Source organism: Anarhichas minor, unplaced genomic scaffold, assembly GCF_050575085.1.
Source record: "Anarhichas minor isolate MPS153535 unplaced genomic scaffold, ASM5057508v1 ptg000017l, whole genome shotgun sequence".
NCBI classification, from domain to species: Eukaryota; Metazoa; Chordata; class Actinopteri; order Perciformes; family Anarhichadidae; genus Anarhichas; species Anarhichas minor.
In genome coordinates, this window is record NW_027466463.1 from 5982501 (window position 1) to 5998875 (window position 16375).

General features: G+C 44.6%; 1 protein-coding gene across 1 annotated transcript in view; it reads right to left on the bottom strand.

The window, feature by feature from the left end:
- The window catches only part of LOC142951510 (CASK interacting protein 2), a 57825-nt gene that overhangs the window by 500 nt on the left and 40950 nt on the right, over positions 1 to 16375 (bottom strand). Inside the window, exons 12-21 of the mRNA XM_076093093.1 lie at positions 16196 to 16324; positions 11819 to 11946; positions 11547 to 11628; positions 7697 to 7770; positions 6941 to 7051; positions 6461 to 6562; positions 6128 to 6266; positions 1183 to 3363; positions 842 to 1079; positions 1 to 761 (exon numbers count right to left, since the gene is read on the bottom strand). The exon at positions 1 to 761 is cut by the window's left edge and continues 500 nt beyond it. Of these exons, the coding sequence (XP_075949208.1) occupies positions 665 to 761; positions 842 to 1079; positions 1183 to 3363; positions 6128 to 6266; positions 6461 to 6562; positions 6941 to 7051; positions 7697 to 7770; positions 11547 to 11628; positions 11819 to 11946; positions 16196 to 16324 (3281 nt within the window). The 3' untranslated portion in view covers positions 1 to 664. The remainder of the gene's footprint in view (positions 762 to 841; positions 1080 to 1182; positions 3364 to 6127; positions 6267 to 6460; positions 6563 to 6940; positions 7052 to 7696; positions 7771 to 11546; positions 11629 to 11818; positions 11947 to 16195; positions 16325 to 16375) is intronic.

Consider the following 16375-nt stretch of genomic DNA (forward strand, 5'->3'; position numbering starts at 1 on the left):
CAATATATACAACAGTTATGCTAATATACACTAGAATGATTTAAACAGTCAATAGGAACTCCATTTGTTAAAAAACAAACATATAGAAGTATAAATATACTCAGTATAAAGATATCTGACTACACACATACACAGTGCCACCAGAGACTCATAGATACATGTACAGGTAACGTGAATAAAATGGACCCTCGTTCCCTTTAGTGATAATAAAGTGAACACACACACACACACACACACACACACACACACACACACACACACACACACACACACACACACACACACACACACACACACACACACACACACACACACACACACACACACACGTCTGAAGCTGATCTCACAGCTGCTGTTGGTTGTTGCTCCAATAACATTCCCAGGTGTGTGTCCTAAGGCGAACTGCTCGCGTTGGAAAACTGGGTAATATTGAGGAAAGGTTGTGCAGGAAATCCTCAAATGTGCACTTTTTGAGTATTTTAAATAAAGTATTTATTTTATTGATTCCTCCAGAGTGGTGAAGAGGAGCCGAGGACCTCCACCGTCTCTGCTCTCACCAGCATCAGAGGACCATCTTCATCTTCTGCTTGCCGGCTTCTCAGTCTCCATGTTTGTCCATCGCTCTCCTAAAAAAAGGAACCTTGTGCCGCAGAGTTCGGGAGGGTCACTCCAACATGGCGTCCAGCTGGTCGGCCAGGTCGTCAAACATGCTGCCGATGTCATCCAGAATATTTCCTGCCGCCTTCACTGTGCTGTTGCCACTGTGGAACGGACAAGAGTGTTACAAGCCGACTGACACTGTGTGTAGATTCAAGTAGTTCTAAGAGACAGCAGCACTTACCTGTCCACACTGCTCCCCTGTGCCAGTTTGTTCTCCACCACTTTGAGGGCGGCCTCTAGTGATGTACTGGTTTGCTCCAGCCTCTTCTGAGCCAGCACCTCCAGACCGGCCGCACCAGCCGGGGAGGTCCCCGCTTTACCCGCCTGACCCGGAGGGGCCGAGGTGGGGTACGAGGGGGCCGGAGCTGGTGAGGACGGAGCGGTGAATGCAACACTCTGGACCAAAATGAGGTTCAGTCCTGAGGGACGATGAGGGAGGGATTAATGAAATAATTAATTAAGAAATATTGGCCACAATATTATTCATTCATGAGGCAGATTTTGTTAGTTGTTCGGTGTTACCTGCTGCTGATGCCGGGACCGTGCTGGGCTGAGGGAGCCTTGATACAGACAGACCACCTTTCTGTGGACTCTCTGGTTTGGCCTTCACTGCCTGTGGGTTCACAGGTGTGGGGCCGGGCACACACGTCTGTGTGTGGATGATACCGCCCAGCTTCGGGGACACTGTGTGAATCTGTACGCTGGTTAGCTTAGGAATGGCTGCTTGTGCACTAGCTTGTGCTGAGGATACTGATTTCTGGGGGACTGTTGGTTTGCTGTCCGGCAGTTGTTTGAGAGGACTGGAAGGTTTTGAGGACACTGGAGGCTTTGGGCCTTTTCCGAGGGAGCCGACTCTACGGAACACGTTCCCCGGCCTCTGAGATTCGTTGTCGCTCAGTGCCCTGACATCGTTCGCCGGGTGGAGACTGTTGGTTTGCAGGTGTCTGTACTCTCGGCTGGGGGAGGCAGCCTCCTCGGGTGTCAATGAGTCTTTGGGTTTGTGTCGTCTTTTCACCGTGTCGGACTCTTTCAGGTTGAACTCGGGGAGCTCCAGGCTGTTCGGGGTCTTGACTTCAGCGTCCGCGTGGGTGATGACTGCTGTCCGGGGCCGCTGTTTGATAGTGAGGTTGCCTTCTTCAGCGAAAGGGAGGCGGCCACCGGAGCTGTGCTTTGGAGACACAGTAGCACTCTTTGACATTCTTTCACCTTTCCTTGCATTGTGTTCGAGTGTTCCCTCTGGGCCTCCACCTCTTTGTCTGGCAGTCTCTGCTTCCGTCCTCTCGCTACCCGTCCTCCTCAGGCCCCCCAAGCCCAGAGCAGGGACAGGTTTGTAGTGCTGTAGGACGATGTGAGGACTCATCCCATGTGGAAGCGGAGAGGAAACGGGGATGAAAACAGGTGAAACTTGGACATGAGTTGGTGGTATATCTATCCTCCGGGACGGACTGCTGCTGCTTCCCTCTAGCCTGGCTGCGATGCACCTCACGCTGCCTTTGCCCTCCATCTCTACTCCTTGCTTCACCTCTGGCTCCACCACTTTCCCATTTCCTGGTTGGCGTACTGGGCTGCCGCTCACCGAACTCATCCTTATGGGCGGCGGCGGGGGCGGGCCGTTGCGTCTGGATCGCACGGCGAACGAGTGGCTGCGGTTGATGTGCCGCTGGGTCCCTGAGGCACTGGTGTGCCCGCGTCCCGGCCTGCGCGACAGCGTGGCATAGGAGGGCACGGCCGAAGAGGAGGCGGAGGTGCAGGGGGGAGCGAGGTCGTCCTCGTCGTCCGGCTCGCCGTCGGACAAAGCGTAGCGAGTCAGGCTTTGGGCACGCTTTTTGTGCGGGCCCCTCTGGGCGTCGTTAGCAGGGCCCTGTCCAGGCCGGGGTCCCAGCAGAGGGACCGCTCCAGGCAGAGGTTTGGAGAGCACATGTGGAGCCCCATTGACGCCTCCTGTCTGGGCGTGGAGGTAACTGAAGGACTTCTGTGTGGGGGAAGGCTGTGGGGACGGAGAGGAAGGGGAGGAGGGCGGCTGGTGCTCTGGCTGATAGAGGCGGTTGGGGGACTGGAAGTGTTTGGCCTTGGGTGGGACGGCCGGGTAGGCAAAGCGAGGCATCTTGCTGGGTGTTAGCGGAGGTGTTAGAGGGGAGAAGGGGAGTTTGTTGGGGGTAGCAGAACGACTCAGGTGCTCCCACATCTCTGTGGGTCTCTGTCTACCTCTACCCGCCTCCTCCCTGGCACCACTCCCCAGACTCTCCTCTGACCGGCTGGATATCCTGGCTGAAGACTGTGTAGCTTGGTGATCTTGAGAATATCCGGAATTGGAATTTCCAGAATTCCCTGACCCACGTGATCGCATGCTAATGCTCTCCTGACTGACCGACATGGCGGATAGAGCCGCCGCAGAGGGCACGCCCCTGATGCCGAACGCCTCGGCTCCCCAGGCCCTGCCCGTCATGGCGCTCTGCAGCTCGGCGCTCAACTCGCTGTCCTGGAAGGAGAGGAGCGCCCTGGGGGTGCGAGGGGAGGGGCAGCAGTCGTCAGAAGTAGCGTGAGCCTGCACATTGTGTGTCGGTGTGTGTTCGATGGCCACCATTTCCAGGGCGGCGGGGGGGTTCCGTCGGAGAGTCCCGCCTCCAGATCTGTCGGCATGGTTGCGGGAGCGCTGCAGGTCGCTGAGTCTCTTCACCGCTAACATTAGCTTCTTCTGGTGGCCTGAAACAGAGAGAAAGGAAACACTACAATCCACTGAATATAGAACACATAGGTTCCTCTCATGAGTCTCATGAACATTATTAAATGTAAAAGTTCCTTCTTGACCTTTAAAACAGTCGTCAGAACAAAAAACATAATCAATCAAGGTTCACTTACTAGCCTTTTCTAGAGCTTTCAGCACATTTCAGGGTCTTCTTCATTGGAGGGAGTTTACCAAGACTAAGACTAAGTCGTCAACCCTCTCCGAGTTAAAGCTAATTTTCTTGTGCTACAAAGTACGTTGAAAGCATTTCTATGGAATATATTCATGGTCTAAAATCAATTTCTATCAAAGTAGAATGGAAATTAATCTGTAAGTCTACATTTTCCTCACTAACAAAATGTTGTGTGAAGTGTAGAGGCGCATTAATCGATCGGCCACTGATCAAAACCAGTCAGTCCTATATTTTAGATTTTTTGCCAGTCACTCGTGCCACATGGTCGGCACACAGCAGCACTGAGGGAAATAGAAGTGGAGTAGTGTGGATGTAGCTACATCCACACTACTCCACTTCTATTTGGAAGCAGATTTTTCAAATAGAAACGATCTCAGTCAACACGGGTGTTTCAGCATCATTTTCGAATTGATCTGCATCCACACGGCAACCTTCGAAGACGGACAGCACGTGACCATTAACGTACACTGGGAATGCGCGTGACGGTGTAAACAGGAAGTGGATTGGTTGCTTAGTTTAAAAAAATACAACAGAGTAATAAAGTAGTCTTTAATAATGAAAGGTTGTATTTGATACTTAAGATGTTCCTCCAAAATATTCCTCTATAAACTCAAACAGACACAGTTCGTGGAAAGTTTTAGAAGTTTTATTTTTCAGACTTAGTTACAGCGCTGCGGGTCTTTCTCTATTTCTCTCTCTCACATCAAATTTACTTTAAAATCAACACTTACACGTAAATGTGGTCAACACACATCTCTCACTCTATTCTGCTCTTGCTTAGCCATTCTGTAACATGTCTGACTAGCTAGCTTCTAAGCTAATTTTAACATTACCGCCAATGGGGAAATGCTAACCACGATTAGCATTTAATACAACACAAATGCTATACTAAAAGAGCGAATAGAGTATATCTTCGTACATCTTTTCATGCTTCATAAAGAAATACTTACAGACTAAGGTCTCTTAAGGCTACCAAACGGAAGAAGTAAAACGTTAGTGCAGCGTGTCTTCTCATTAGAATCAAAAAACAACGAGGCACTAACTACGGCAAGAGAGGATGGATAAATACGAGCATGAAAATGCAATGACATTCTACCACACAGAAATGTGGGGGCAGAACACACTCGTTTCCTCGGTGTTGTTGTCTGTTCTCACTCGTAGATCTGAATAGCATTTACTGCTAACTGTGGCTTCAGACGTCCGCTCCATAGGGCTGATGACGCCGCTGGTCACGCCGCTCGCTAAGCGCTCCAATAACAGCTGCTTCCTCCACAGAAATGCAGACTTTTACTGCACAACAGCTGCTAGTATAGACAACAAAGCAAGCAACGCTTGAAATTCGTTATCCATGTTGAAATGAATCGCTGGTAGCCCAGTTTGTTTTCTTCCGGGTACAGGTCACGTGATAGTGAGTGTGACGAATCAGGGAAGGAGACGTCATGGCTGCTAAGAAGCAATCAAGTAGCGAACGCGGGTGTGTGCGTCATTTTTTCTAAACACATCCATTTCAGACGTCCACAAGCAAACGCAACCCCGGAGTTTTCAAACACCTCCAACCTCGGGGGTGTTTTCAAACTCCTTTGCTTAGGGGTGCTCCAAAACTGTTTCCAAACGTAAGCAGAGTAGTGTGGACATGGCAGAGTAACATCACACACACACACACACAATATGTCTCAGTGTGGGAGTTCTTCAGCGTGAGTGAAGAAGAAATAAAGCATGCAATTTGTCACAACTGCAAGTTCTAAATAAGCAGCGGAGGAACAACCTTAGAATCATTTAGTACAACTAACTTAGTATTATATGATTCATCCCCATGCATGTTGCTCACAATAATCGCAGTGACCGGCTCGTCTCTCCCTCACAGTCTTATAACGGAGCTAACAGCTAACGTTAGATTGACTCGCATTCAAGCTCTAGTCAGTAAAAATGAGTATTGATCGAAAGTAAATTATAATGATGTGTTCAACTGTAATCTTGTAAAATTCAGTTTTCACAGCGATATAAAATATATATTAGAGAGGGAATTATGACCTGTTGAACTTACAACCACTAGCTCTAAGAAGCTTATAACATATAATTAAAATGACTGATGACAATCGTTTTTTTCAAATCATTCATTTCCTCATCGTTTGAATTGTGTTTTTATGCAAATAACCACAACAGAAATACATATAAATAGAAAGATAACACTTTACATTTTGGCAGATAACACAGACTTTGGGACGGTTGAAATTACTTTTTGGGACAGTTTCAGGACAGCGGTGAAACATTTTAGTCCGGTTAGTCTTGCTGTTTTTAGAAAGCAAATGTCTGCAGACATTGGAATGGGCAGGTCAAACTTTTCAAATTGGAATCAGCAAAGACAATTGCAATTAGTGCATCTCTAGTGAGGAGTAAAGTTTGTTAGGAGGCACAGAAAAGATTACCTCCTTTCCAAGCATTAATGAACATGAATGGATGTTTTGGAGTAAACGGTCAAAAATGAAACAGCTTCATTCTTTGGGGGAAGTCCCCAGCAAATGTCATAGAAACTCGGTGTAATTCCTCACCCAGTTTGGTGATGCCTATCTCCTGCAGGTCCTCCCAGGTGATATCTTTGACGATAGTAATGGAGTCGTAGCCGTTGTCACACAATCTCTTCTGGTACTGAGGCAGTCCAATCACACTCAGCCACTCCCCCAGGTCTGACTGAGAGCAACAAACACAAAAGAGACAGTCAGGATCATCCTGAACGTTGTGCTTTGCTGATTTTAGGAAGCAGTATCAATTGTGTAACCATAATAGCCCACAGACAGATACAAGTACTACAAAAATTCAAGAGGAGTAGCTGCATTTCATCAGTGTATAAACATGAGAGTGGGCCATTAGAAGCGGTTCCTCACAGGGATGTAATCAGGCAGCCACTCAGGGATGCTCAGCTTGCCGATCTCCATTGAGATCTTCTTTCTGTGGCCTGGTTTGGTCACTCCGATGGCTGTCAGGTCCTGAAGAACAAAACAGATGTAGGCAGCCGGCGAATACAAAATAATGAAGAAGAAAAACGACATAGAAGACATCTTATCTTTCAAATATTGGGGATTGACTGCAACAGTTTTATAACAAGAACATAGTGTTCACTCCTCCTGTTAGTTCACAATATGACACCATGCATATGCAGCGTACATGGAGGAAACTATGCACACAAGCAGAAGAAGTATGGAGCTAAAGGTGGTATGATGGCTAAAAGTGCATAGCAAGTAAAAGTAAAACAAGCGAATTAAAAAACACATTCAACAACAAAGATGAATCTAAATTTGAATAATTTGTTAATGCTAAAATGCTGATTGCAACACACACACACACACACACACACACACACACACCTCAGGGGTCATCCTGCTGATGGTGGGTACGTCATATCCTGAGTTGATGAAGTTGGATGTGTACTGCTGCAACTGGAACTCATACAACCATTGGTAGATGGCCTCAGAGTCCTATTAACAGAGAGGGAGGATGTTTGTGAGGCTTCTCTACCTTTTTCCATCAAAAATAGCGTTTTCATGTAGCTTTTGCTAAAAACCTGCCGAAAAACTCAACATTACAAACGTGCCGGAAAACAGGGTTATTAATCAGTGAAAATGTTTGGGTGGTTACTTCTTCTTCTTCTTCTTCCATCTGTTTCTTATTCAGTGTTTTCAAACTCTCAATCCAGAGATGGTGCTTGTTAGAACAGTGGAAAGACTAACAAAGATGGTTTTGATGACTTGTATTTCTGTCCAGTTTGAATGAATGTGTTTCACAATGATGAGTAAGGTAAAACCCCTGTTTTTGGAGAGTTGTGGCTTTGATGAAAACATATTAATTATATGTTTTGTACATTAATAAATTGTAAAAATTGTCCAAATCCCTGCTGATTTAATGAACAAATGATTCACTTAGCATCAGATAGCATCGTGCTGGAAAAGGGGGCACAAAATTAGCGCATCCACCAAGGTGTCATGCTTCCATCACTGCCATCGGCGGTGGAGCCAAAAAACATCTGTGACTACTGCAGAGTCATTTGTCCCGAAAATGAACGCCAAGACAAAAGCAGTTGTTAATGGTTCTTAGTGGTTTCTTTGTCGAGTGGGAAAGCTCACCTTGCCCTCCAGAAGCTCCTCCGGCCTCACGAAGCCTTTCTGAGGAGTGCCGTTGACTTGCCGACGGGAACCACCTAGAAAACACACATGATCAATGGTACAGGACGACAAACCTCCACCACGCTTTATCCTGAGTGTCTGCGGGGTCAGCACGCCCTGACGAGAAACAAGAAGACGCTGCTAGAACAAGAACTATACACATTTGAGAAAGTTACTAATATAGTCTGCATTAACACCAGTCATGTTGAATCAGTCTTCTTGCAGCTGTCTGGGTTGGGGTGGAGGGGTGGCTGTTGTTGGGTCTCTCTAGGTGAGCGAAGGTGTGTTATCTACCTGATCTGAAAACCCACTGAACACACTCATGACTCATCTCTCCTTCATCTCTGAGGAATGCACCTTCCCTCCCATCTCTAGCCCGAGGCGAGTGTTTTCATCGTTTCTCTCTCTCTGCTCTTTCAGACATCCCTCCTCACAGGGTCCTTTTACCGTTTGAGTATCACCGTCTATAAAGCACCATTCTGAGTGAGTGGCCGAGACAGAAACGCAAAGTCAAAAAGGTCGAGGACAATTGATGAGCCCAGAGAAAAAAGTGACTGTATGAAAAGTGTCAGTTCAACCAAATCATATATTCTCACTTAACTTTAGAGCTATCTAGACGTGTAGATAGTTAAAGCAACTCAAAGGGGAACTACGCCCATTTTCAAAATTCATACATGTTATTCCTACGGTCTAAGACGGTGCAAAAGTATAAGTAAAAAAGAACTACTCTCTCCTAAATCCAAACACCAGAGTGCTAAAACTCAAATGTGTGATGCCATCAAGTACTAACTGTGGAACTACATTTTTTGTTTTCACAACTGAGAACACTAGAATAGAATAAAGATCATTGGGTACAAAAAAGAAAACAAATATTCTGTGGGTGTACCATTAATCGTCTATTGAGCCGCTCCACACTTGGAGATATCACAAGTTTAAGACTCATATCTCTGGCTTCTGGCTTTGAGAGAGAGGAGCTCACCTTCAAAAGTGTTGATCAAACATGGAAAAAGCCATGGAAATAACATATTGGAATTCCTAATTTAGGGGGTGTTGCCCTTTAATACAATGGAAACTATCTGCACGACTAGACACCACGAACGGTAAGTCAGAAAACATGTTGTTTTGTAATTTGGGTGAACTGACACACAGAGGAGTGACTTCGAAGACAACAGATATTTTAAGCCTCTGGTCCTTCAGCATTTGGGGTATGTGCTTATTTTACTTTCTTTCCCAGAGTTCCATGAGAAGATCATGTCTATGCATTAGGTTAAGAGCATGAGCCAGCTGCGATTAGCTTAGCATAAAGAGTGTAAGCAGGAGGAAACAGCTAGACTGACTCTGTCCAAAGGTTAAAAATACACCTCCTTACATGTCTAAAGCTCACTCCTGTGTGTCATTACAGGAATGTAAAAATGATATTTGTTGTTCCAAGGAGGGAGTTCGGTGCTGGAACTATTTCTTGGCGCAGTGATTTCCCGGAGCCTCGTCATCACCGTGAGGTTGCCAGGTTTGGTACTGTTCTGATTGGACACTCATCCTAAAACCTGTGCCCAGCTCACCGACCGCATCCAGGGCCAGTGCTACAGACACTGCAAGTAGACTGGGCAAAAACTAGTGTTGTTTTTACATTCCTATTTGTGTACAGACTAAACATAGAAGAACTTTAAACAGGCCAGGCCAGCTGTTTCCCCCTGCTTCCAGTCTTTATGCTAAGCTAGGCTAGCCATGTTCTGACTCCAGTTCTGTACTAAACACACTGACACGAGAGTAATAACAATCTTTTCATCAAACCCAGGGAAGTTTTATTTCCTGACACTTTTGAAGTATTAGTTTAGGTTAATCTAAAACTTGAAATACCGCGAGGTCAAAGAACCTCAGCTGCTTATCTGTCTGTGTTTTTTATTTACTCCGGTTCCTTCTCTCTCTACTCTGCTGTGGAGGTCAGGGGCCCGCTGTCTCCCAGGAGAGTACAACGGAGCACCTAGTGGAGAGGTATTTGGCCTTAGGGCAAGAGACAAAGCTTTTGGGTTGAGAAGCCGGCTGTTCTTCACAAAGACAGAGTCAAATTATGAATTTGACTCAATATTATTTATCAATACGAATCTCAAATCAAATTTTAAGACATTTTAAGAGCATGTTGTTTTGCTGACATATTCGTTGCACCTGTCTTAACAGTAGGGAAGAAAACAAAAACTAATATCGGACAGATGTTACACCTTTGGTCCTGAAAAATTCAGACTCAGAAGAATATCACCAGGAGCCTTCGTCTCTGGTTTCACCTCCGCTGTCTCACTGCCACCACATTGTCTCAATAAACCTCTGGTCACATCTAACAAATGAATCTAGCGACAGAGAGGACGTTAAAAGAGAATAAATATATGATCCTCGACAGCCGTGACAAAACATCAAACAACCTGTACATGAGTTCTTACCCTTCAGGAGGAAGGAGAGCGGAACAGCTCCTGATGTTTGGCACTTCATCCTTCTGCCTATCCGTCACGCACACATTTCTCCCAGTTAAGTCATCTGATCTGCTCTCTTTCTCCTTCATTTAACAAATGTGTTTTGCTCTTTCTGCTTCTGTTCCTGTCCCCCTCCCTCCGACCCCTCCCTCCAAACTCCTCATTTCTCTCCTTCACTTTAACCCTCCTTCCTATTCAGCCTGAGGTCAACAGAGATCCTCTGCTTCATCTAACATGTCACTCCATGACATCTTCAAAGCCCCTTCTCAGCAAGTAAAGAGAATAACTGCACAATGTGCACTTTTCTATGATTCTTTGGGCTTTTGGTTTTGCACCTGCTGTACAGATCTCAGAGCATGCACACAGCCTAACAGAGAAGATTGAGAGCTTTTTATGGGTTGTGTGGTGGAGAGAGGATTGTGGTTTTATTGGTTTCTGTGGTGAGGTGAGGTAAGCCTTTTCTCTCTCCTCCCATCTCATTTCCTTTCAGACTCACAGCAATAACAGCTCAATGCAGAACAAAAGCACTACTGCTACATTTGTCCATAATCACATTCCGCAAGTAGGTACAGTAATGTTTAACATGATACAATAATAGTATCTATGGCTTTGTTGCTGTTGTTCCCTGGATATGAGTCCTAAAAATGTATATAAGTATCAGGATATAAGGTTTATATTCTAACCTGGTTTTCTTGCACTGACACGAATATTTTTACCCTCCAAAATACGGATTATTATTATTAAGACCGTTGTTAGGACAGAAATCTGAGATATTTAGAGTCACATGACTAGAAATAGTCATAATATTAAGATAAAACAAAGATAATACTTAGAAAATATAGTATAACTAGTCAAACACTTTTGTGGGAAAGTCATAATATTTCACAAAAAAATAATACTTTTTCAACAGATGACCATTTATGAGTCAAATGAAAGATTTGGATGATCGTCAGTTATAGATTTCACAAATAAGTAACGATATCCAACATTATCACGGCTTTTAAAATAAATGAAATAAATGACATGATGCACACGGCCCATAACTGGACTCAGCTTGAAGCAGCAGCTAAAGCACAGCAGGGAGCAGTAATATTCCAGACAGCTGAGTTCATGGCATTACAGAAGGCTTAAAGCTCATGACTCACTGGAAACGATATGAACTTTTTCCTTGTAATTCTATGACTTTATTCTCATGATATCAGGATATTCTGTAATCACAACTTTTTACTTGATTATCAAATGTTGTTCATATAAAGGAGCTGAGACAGAGAGAATTCGTATCATGAGAATTGATAGATTTGTTATTAAACACAGGAAGAAGACAGAAGATGTTTTATTCTCTGACCAACCTGTGGATCCATCTGCCTGTTTGTTGTGGTCTGCACCGGCAATGTGGAGGTGGTCTCCGGATTCACCAGCAGAGGGAGCCAGCTGCATACAAAAGAACTCATAAAGGAAAGATGCAAGGAACACCACCATCACGTCTCGAGAATTACTGAGGTGCACTGCAGACAATATCCAACATGGCAAGTCAGGCCGTCTTGTATTCAAATGTTCATTCACACAAGTGAATTACAACGACAATGTGTAGAACCGGTGGAGAAATCTGAGCAGATCTAACCTTGCCAGTGTCGGCATTGTGGCGATTGTGAATCCCATTCTGTCTGTGGCCGCTCTCTGAGCTCTGGCCGCTACCAGCGCTGCGGCTGCTGCCCACACTGCCGGCACTCCCAACACTGTTTCTGTCCCCTGAGAGAAAACAGAGAGATCACAGTGTAGAAGCAGACTTACATTTGACTGATAGTTAGGGAATCTGCAGGGAAAGCAAGATTGTATTGCACTGCAAAAGATAAAAAACTAAATTGAACAAGTCCTTAGAAATTCCTATTTACCCATATGAAAGGATTAGTTAACCATCATAGGATATATATTTGTTTGCTTATTTCGTCAAAAGTTAAAGGCACAGTGTGCAGGATTCCAGGTGAACTATTAGCAGAAACAGAATATAATATTCATAACTATGTTTTCATTATTGTATAATCACTTGAAACTAAGAATTGTGTTTTCGTTAGCTGAGAATGTAACCCTTTACATCTACATAGGAAGCAGATGCTCTTCACGGAGTCCATCATGTTGCACCGCCATGTTTCTACAGTAGCCCAGAACGGACAAACCAGAGAAACTTGAGAGAGCCTTTCATGGTTTTACGTTACCTGATGGCCACCATAGCTGTCCAACATGCTTGTAAAACTACGGTAACAAGCGCAGCAGAGTGCAAAACCTTTGTATTACAAGCCACCGTCTGACTTCCCCTGCTCCTAAAGTCATCGTTATTATAGTAAACATGGCCTCTGAGCCTCACGTTACCCCAGTCATGGAAAGGGAGGAGTGACTGAAGGGCTACTCCGTTGGTTGCAATCTAGATGCCACCAAATCCTACATACTGTGCCTTTAAATTAAACAATCTATACTAATCTCATGTCTGTGGACATGTATGGTGATTAGCTTAGCTTAGCTTAACGACTGGAAGCAGGGAGAAACAAGTAGTCTAGCTCTGTCCAAAGTTAAAAACAATTAAATGTAATTTGTTTGACCCATACATGAGGTGAGGGAGTTACATGATGTAAGGAACAACAGTTCATCCATTCCAGCAAGAAAGTTACAGAATGCAGCATCCCCTAGAATCACAAAATCTCATTTACATCTCTGTTTTTGTATGAATTAAAACAAAATATAACATGTTAATTAGTGAGCTTTTATGCTAAGCTAGGCTAATCAACATCCCAGCTCTAGCGTTGATTGCCATCAATCCTCTTATCTAACTCTGGAAGCGCATTAGTGTTTTTACCAAAAAATCTCTTAATTATTTAAAATGTTGCCAATTTTAGCAATGATCTGGTGATCAGATGACATGATGTCTTTGCTTAATAAAAAAACAAAATGGAATTTTTCATAACTCAACACTGGTTGAAATTAATTGTTTAATTGCTTTCAGGGTGGAGGCAGCTGCAAAAAAACAGTCAGGAGAAGAAGAAAAGGCTTTAAAGAGTGCTGCTCAGCATTATGTCCTGCTGCAAGATAAGTCAAAGGTTACGGTTACTGTATTATTGGGGTGTGGGTGGCAGGATGGGGGGTCAGGGTAAGGTCAAGACTCTGGGATTTTAAGGGATAAAGATGGGGATAAGCTGCCTTAAAGAGGGAGTTTATCAGAGTGGCTGGGATGGGATCTGGTCAACAGGTTCACACAGGGTGGGTTGGCTGGCAGGGGTTTGGGACCACACACCCTTACCAGTGGGAGAGCTCCTGAGGACCCAAATGTCCTGAGCGGGGCTAGCAGGACTAGCTGGGGCAGACAGCTGACTGTCAGGTGGAGCACCTAACAAACACACACACACTTTAGACACACACTCACTGTGTAAGCCACACACTGTAGCTGGGAGTGGACCTACTGCATCAAGCTGCCACTGAGCGACAGAGGATTGATCGAGAGGGGACTGGGACCAGGGGGCTGTTTGGGAGGAACATGTGAAACTTGGGAACATGGACGGATTATGAGACAAGGGGCCCCTGGGCACAGACATGTAAAAGGCCCCACCACCCCTCCTACATACTAGCAAGACCTTCAACAAGACCTAACAAGAGGGATTAGGATGGCTTTTCAAAGGGACGCTAAGAACTGCAAAATTATGGTTTAAGACTTGGCCCAACCCCTCGACTATTGTTCCAGAGGGGCGATTCATTCACTGTCATGACTGGACAATACAATAGGGGAAGAACAAGGAGGGCAGCGTCTGCATCATGACCTTATCTATAGCATCCTGTGATCAGATACAATACTTATTATCTTCCGAAGGAACGGTTTTGAAGCCTTGAGTTCAGCATTTTGCTGTCGCCATCTTGGTCTTTTGCAACCAGAAGTGACACGAGAGTGTGGAGCTTAGTACAACCAAACGTTGAACAAAGCGACTCCCAGACTGGACAAAGTCCTGGTAGCGACCTGTTAATCACAAGGTAGCCCCGCCCGAAAGCATACCCTGCTTTATAGTCTATTTGACTCTAAATGGAACAGTAATTTACTAAATGAACATCATGGTGTATTGAAGAATACTTGAAACTAGAGATTGAGACCATAAACTCATGTTTACTGAGAGAATAACTTAAGAGAGAAGTAGAGTCATTTTTTCATAGACTTCTATACAATCAGACTTATTTTTGTAACCAGAGGAGTCGGCCCCTGCTGGCCATTGGAAAGAATGCAAGTTTAAGTTTAAGTGTTTTCTCGCTGTAGCCCGTTAACCTTTAAACAAACACCTGCACATGAATACAAGCTTGTATTCTGTTTTCATACTGTCTACTTTATCGTAATTAGAGGGACAGGAACCATTTCTACTACTGGCAGAATGCGCTTCTATAATTCATTCAGGATTTGCGTCTGTATTTATTGATATTCTGATTGTGAATTCATTATTTAATAACCCAGAATATAACTTTGGTGTCTTTTGAACAATGGGAATTATTTATCAGGCTAAATGTTTCAGGGAAAATTGAAATTATGTAACTCATGTCAAACCAAATGCTCAGGAATGATCAGCGTCATATGTGACTGAATGGAAATGACGATAACTGTGTTACGATAAGTGTTTCTTGCTGACAGATAAACAGACTCTCCTGCGCTCTCTCACTTTAATTGTATCCATAATAAAAGTTAATGGGGGAAATAGCAGACCATGAAAAGAAAAATCTTTCTAAAGTTGTTTGTTGTTCTTTTGTTCTTCAGGCCTGTTAAAACATTAACACAGAATTTTAAAATAGATGCTGAATCAGAAAACAAAATAAATATTTTAAACTTGGTAGTCACACACTTGAGTTTAATCAGTTATCTAAACTCTAGTGATGTTGTGATGTATCAGATGAGTCAGATCAGCTGAAGCATCCAATCAATAAGCAATATATCCAATAGGGGCCCTGTAGGCCGGTAAAAGACTTCCGTGAAGGCTGCTCTTGTGTATCCTTGTATCCTTGCTACTAGAGATGCCTCCTCGCTTCTTGTTCCTCGCTCCTCAGGGCAGAAATAGGAGCTTTGAGACGGCCACAAGATGGAGCGAGGAAATGTCAAATAAGAGACTCAGGATAAACCCGCAGGTGCGGTCATATGCAAATGCATCAATGGCATTGTAGTGAGGACTACTGTACGGACATTTCCAAATCAGAAACCTCGGGTTAATGGGGAAGTCTGTGAAACTTAAAGCACAGACTGATGCTTTAATTTTGCAATGCAGAAAGTCTAGGTATGCGCTCTGGAGAGCTATCAGCAGTGCTAAGAGACAATACAGGGACAAAGTGGAGTCTAACTACCATGGCTCCAGCACCAGAAACATGGTGAACTAAGAACCATCAGAGGCTTCAGAAGGAAAACCAGAAGTGCTGAGGTCTGCATCTCTCCCAGATGAACTGAAAACTTTCTATGCACTTTGAGAACAACTGCCGCTGAGGAGGTACAAAGGCCCAGGATCCCTGCCCACTGATAATAACCCTCTGCTTGAATGACTCCCGCCCAGTAGCACTCACCTCTACCATCATCAAGTACTTTGAGCAATTAGTCAGATCTTTCATCATCTTCTCCCTCCCCTACTGACTCAATAAATTACTTGAAACTTGAAACAAAACAATTTACAAACTAACCTTGACTTCTGTAGTCGTTTTGCGCCTTATTGTGGTCGTATGGTGTCTCTTTGTTCTTTGTGGTCGTACCGTGTCTCTTTGTGGTCGTAGTGGTCTCTTTGTGGTCGTATTGTGTCTCTTTGTGGTCGTATTGTGTCTCTTTGTGGTCGTATTGTGTCTCTTTGTGGTCGTATTGTGTCGCTTTGTGGACGTACTATGTCTCTTTGTGGACGTAGTGGTCTCTTTGTGGTCGTAGTGGTCTCTTTGTGGTCGTAGTGGTCTCTTGTAGTCTTGTGTGTGTGCGTGGGTGTGTGTGTGTGCGTGCATGCGTGTATACCTGCGGGATCATAACCAAGGGTGTATGAGTCATCGGTCTGAGGGGCGGAGCCATGGCTTGAGGAAGGAACTCTGGACGTTAAGTGTTGTCGTTGGCAAGGCATTGAGGATTGCCGGGAGAGAGTGCCCCCTATGGTCAAGGAGACAGGTTTGGGTTGATGCTGGCATGCATGAGTGAGGG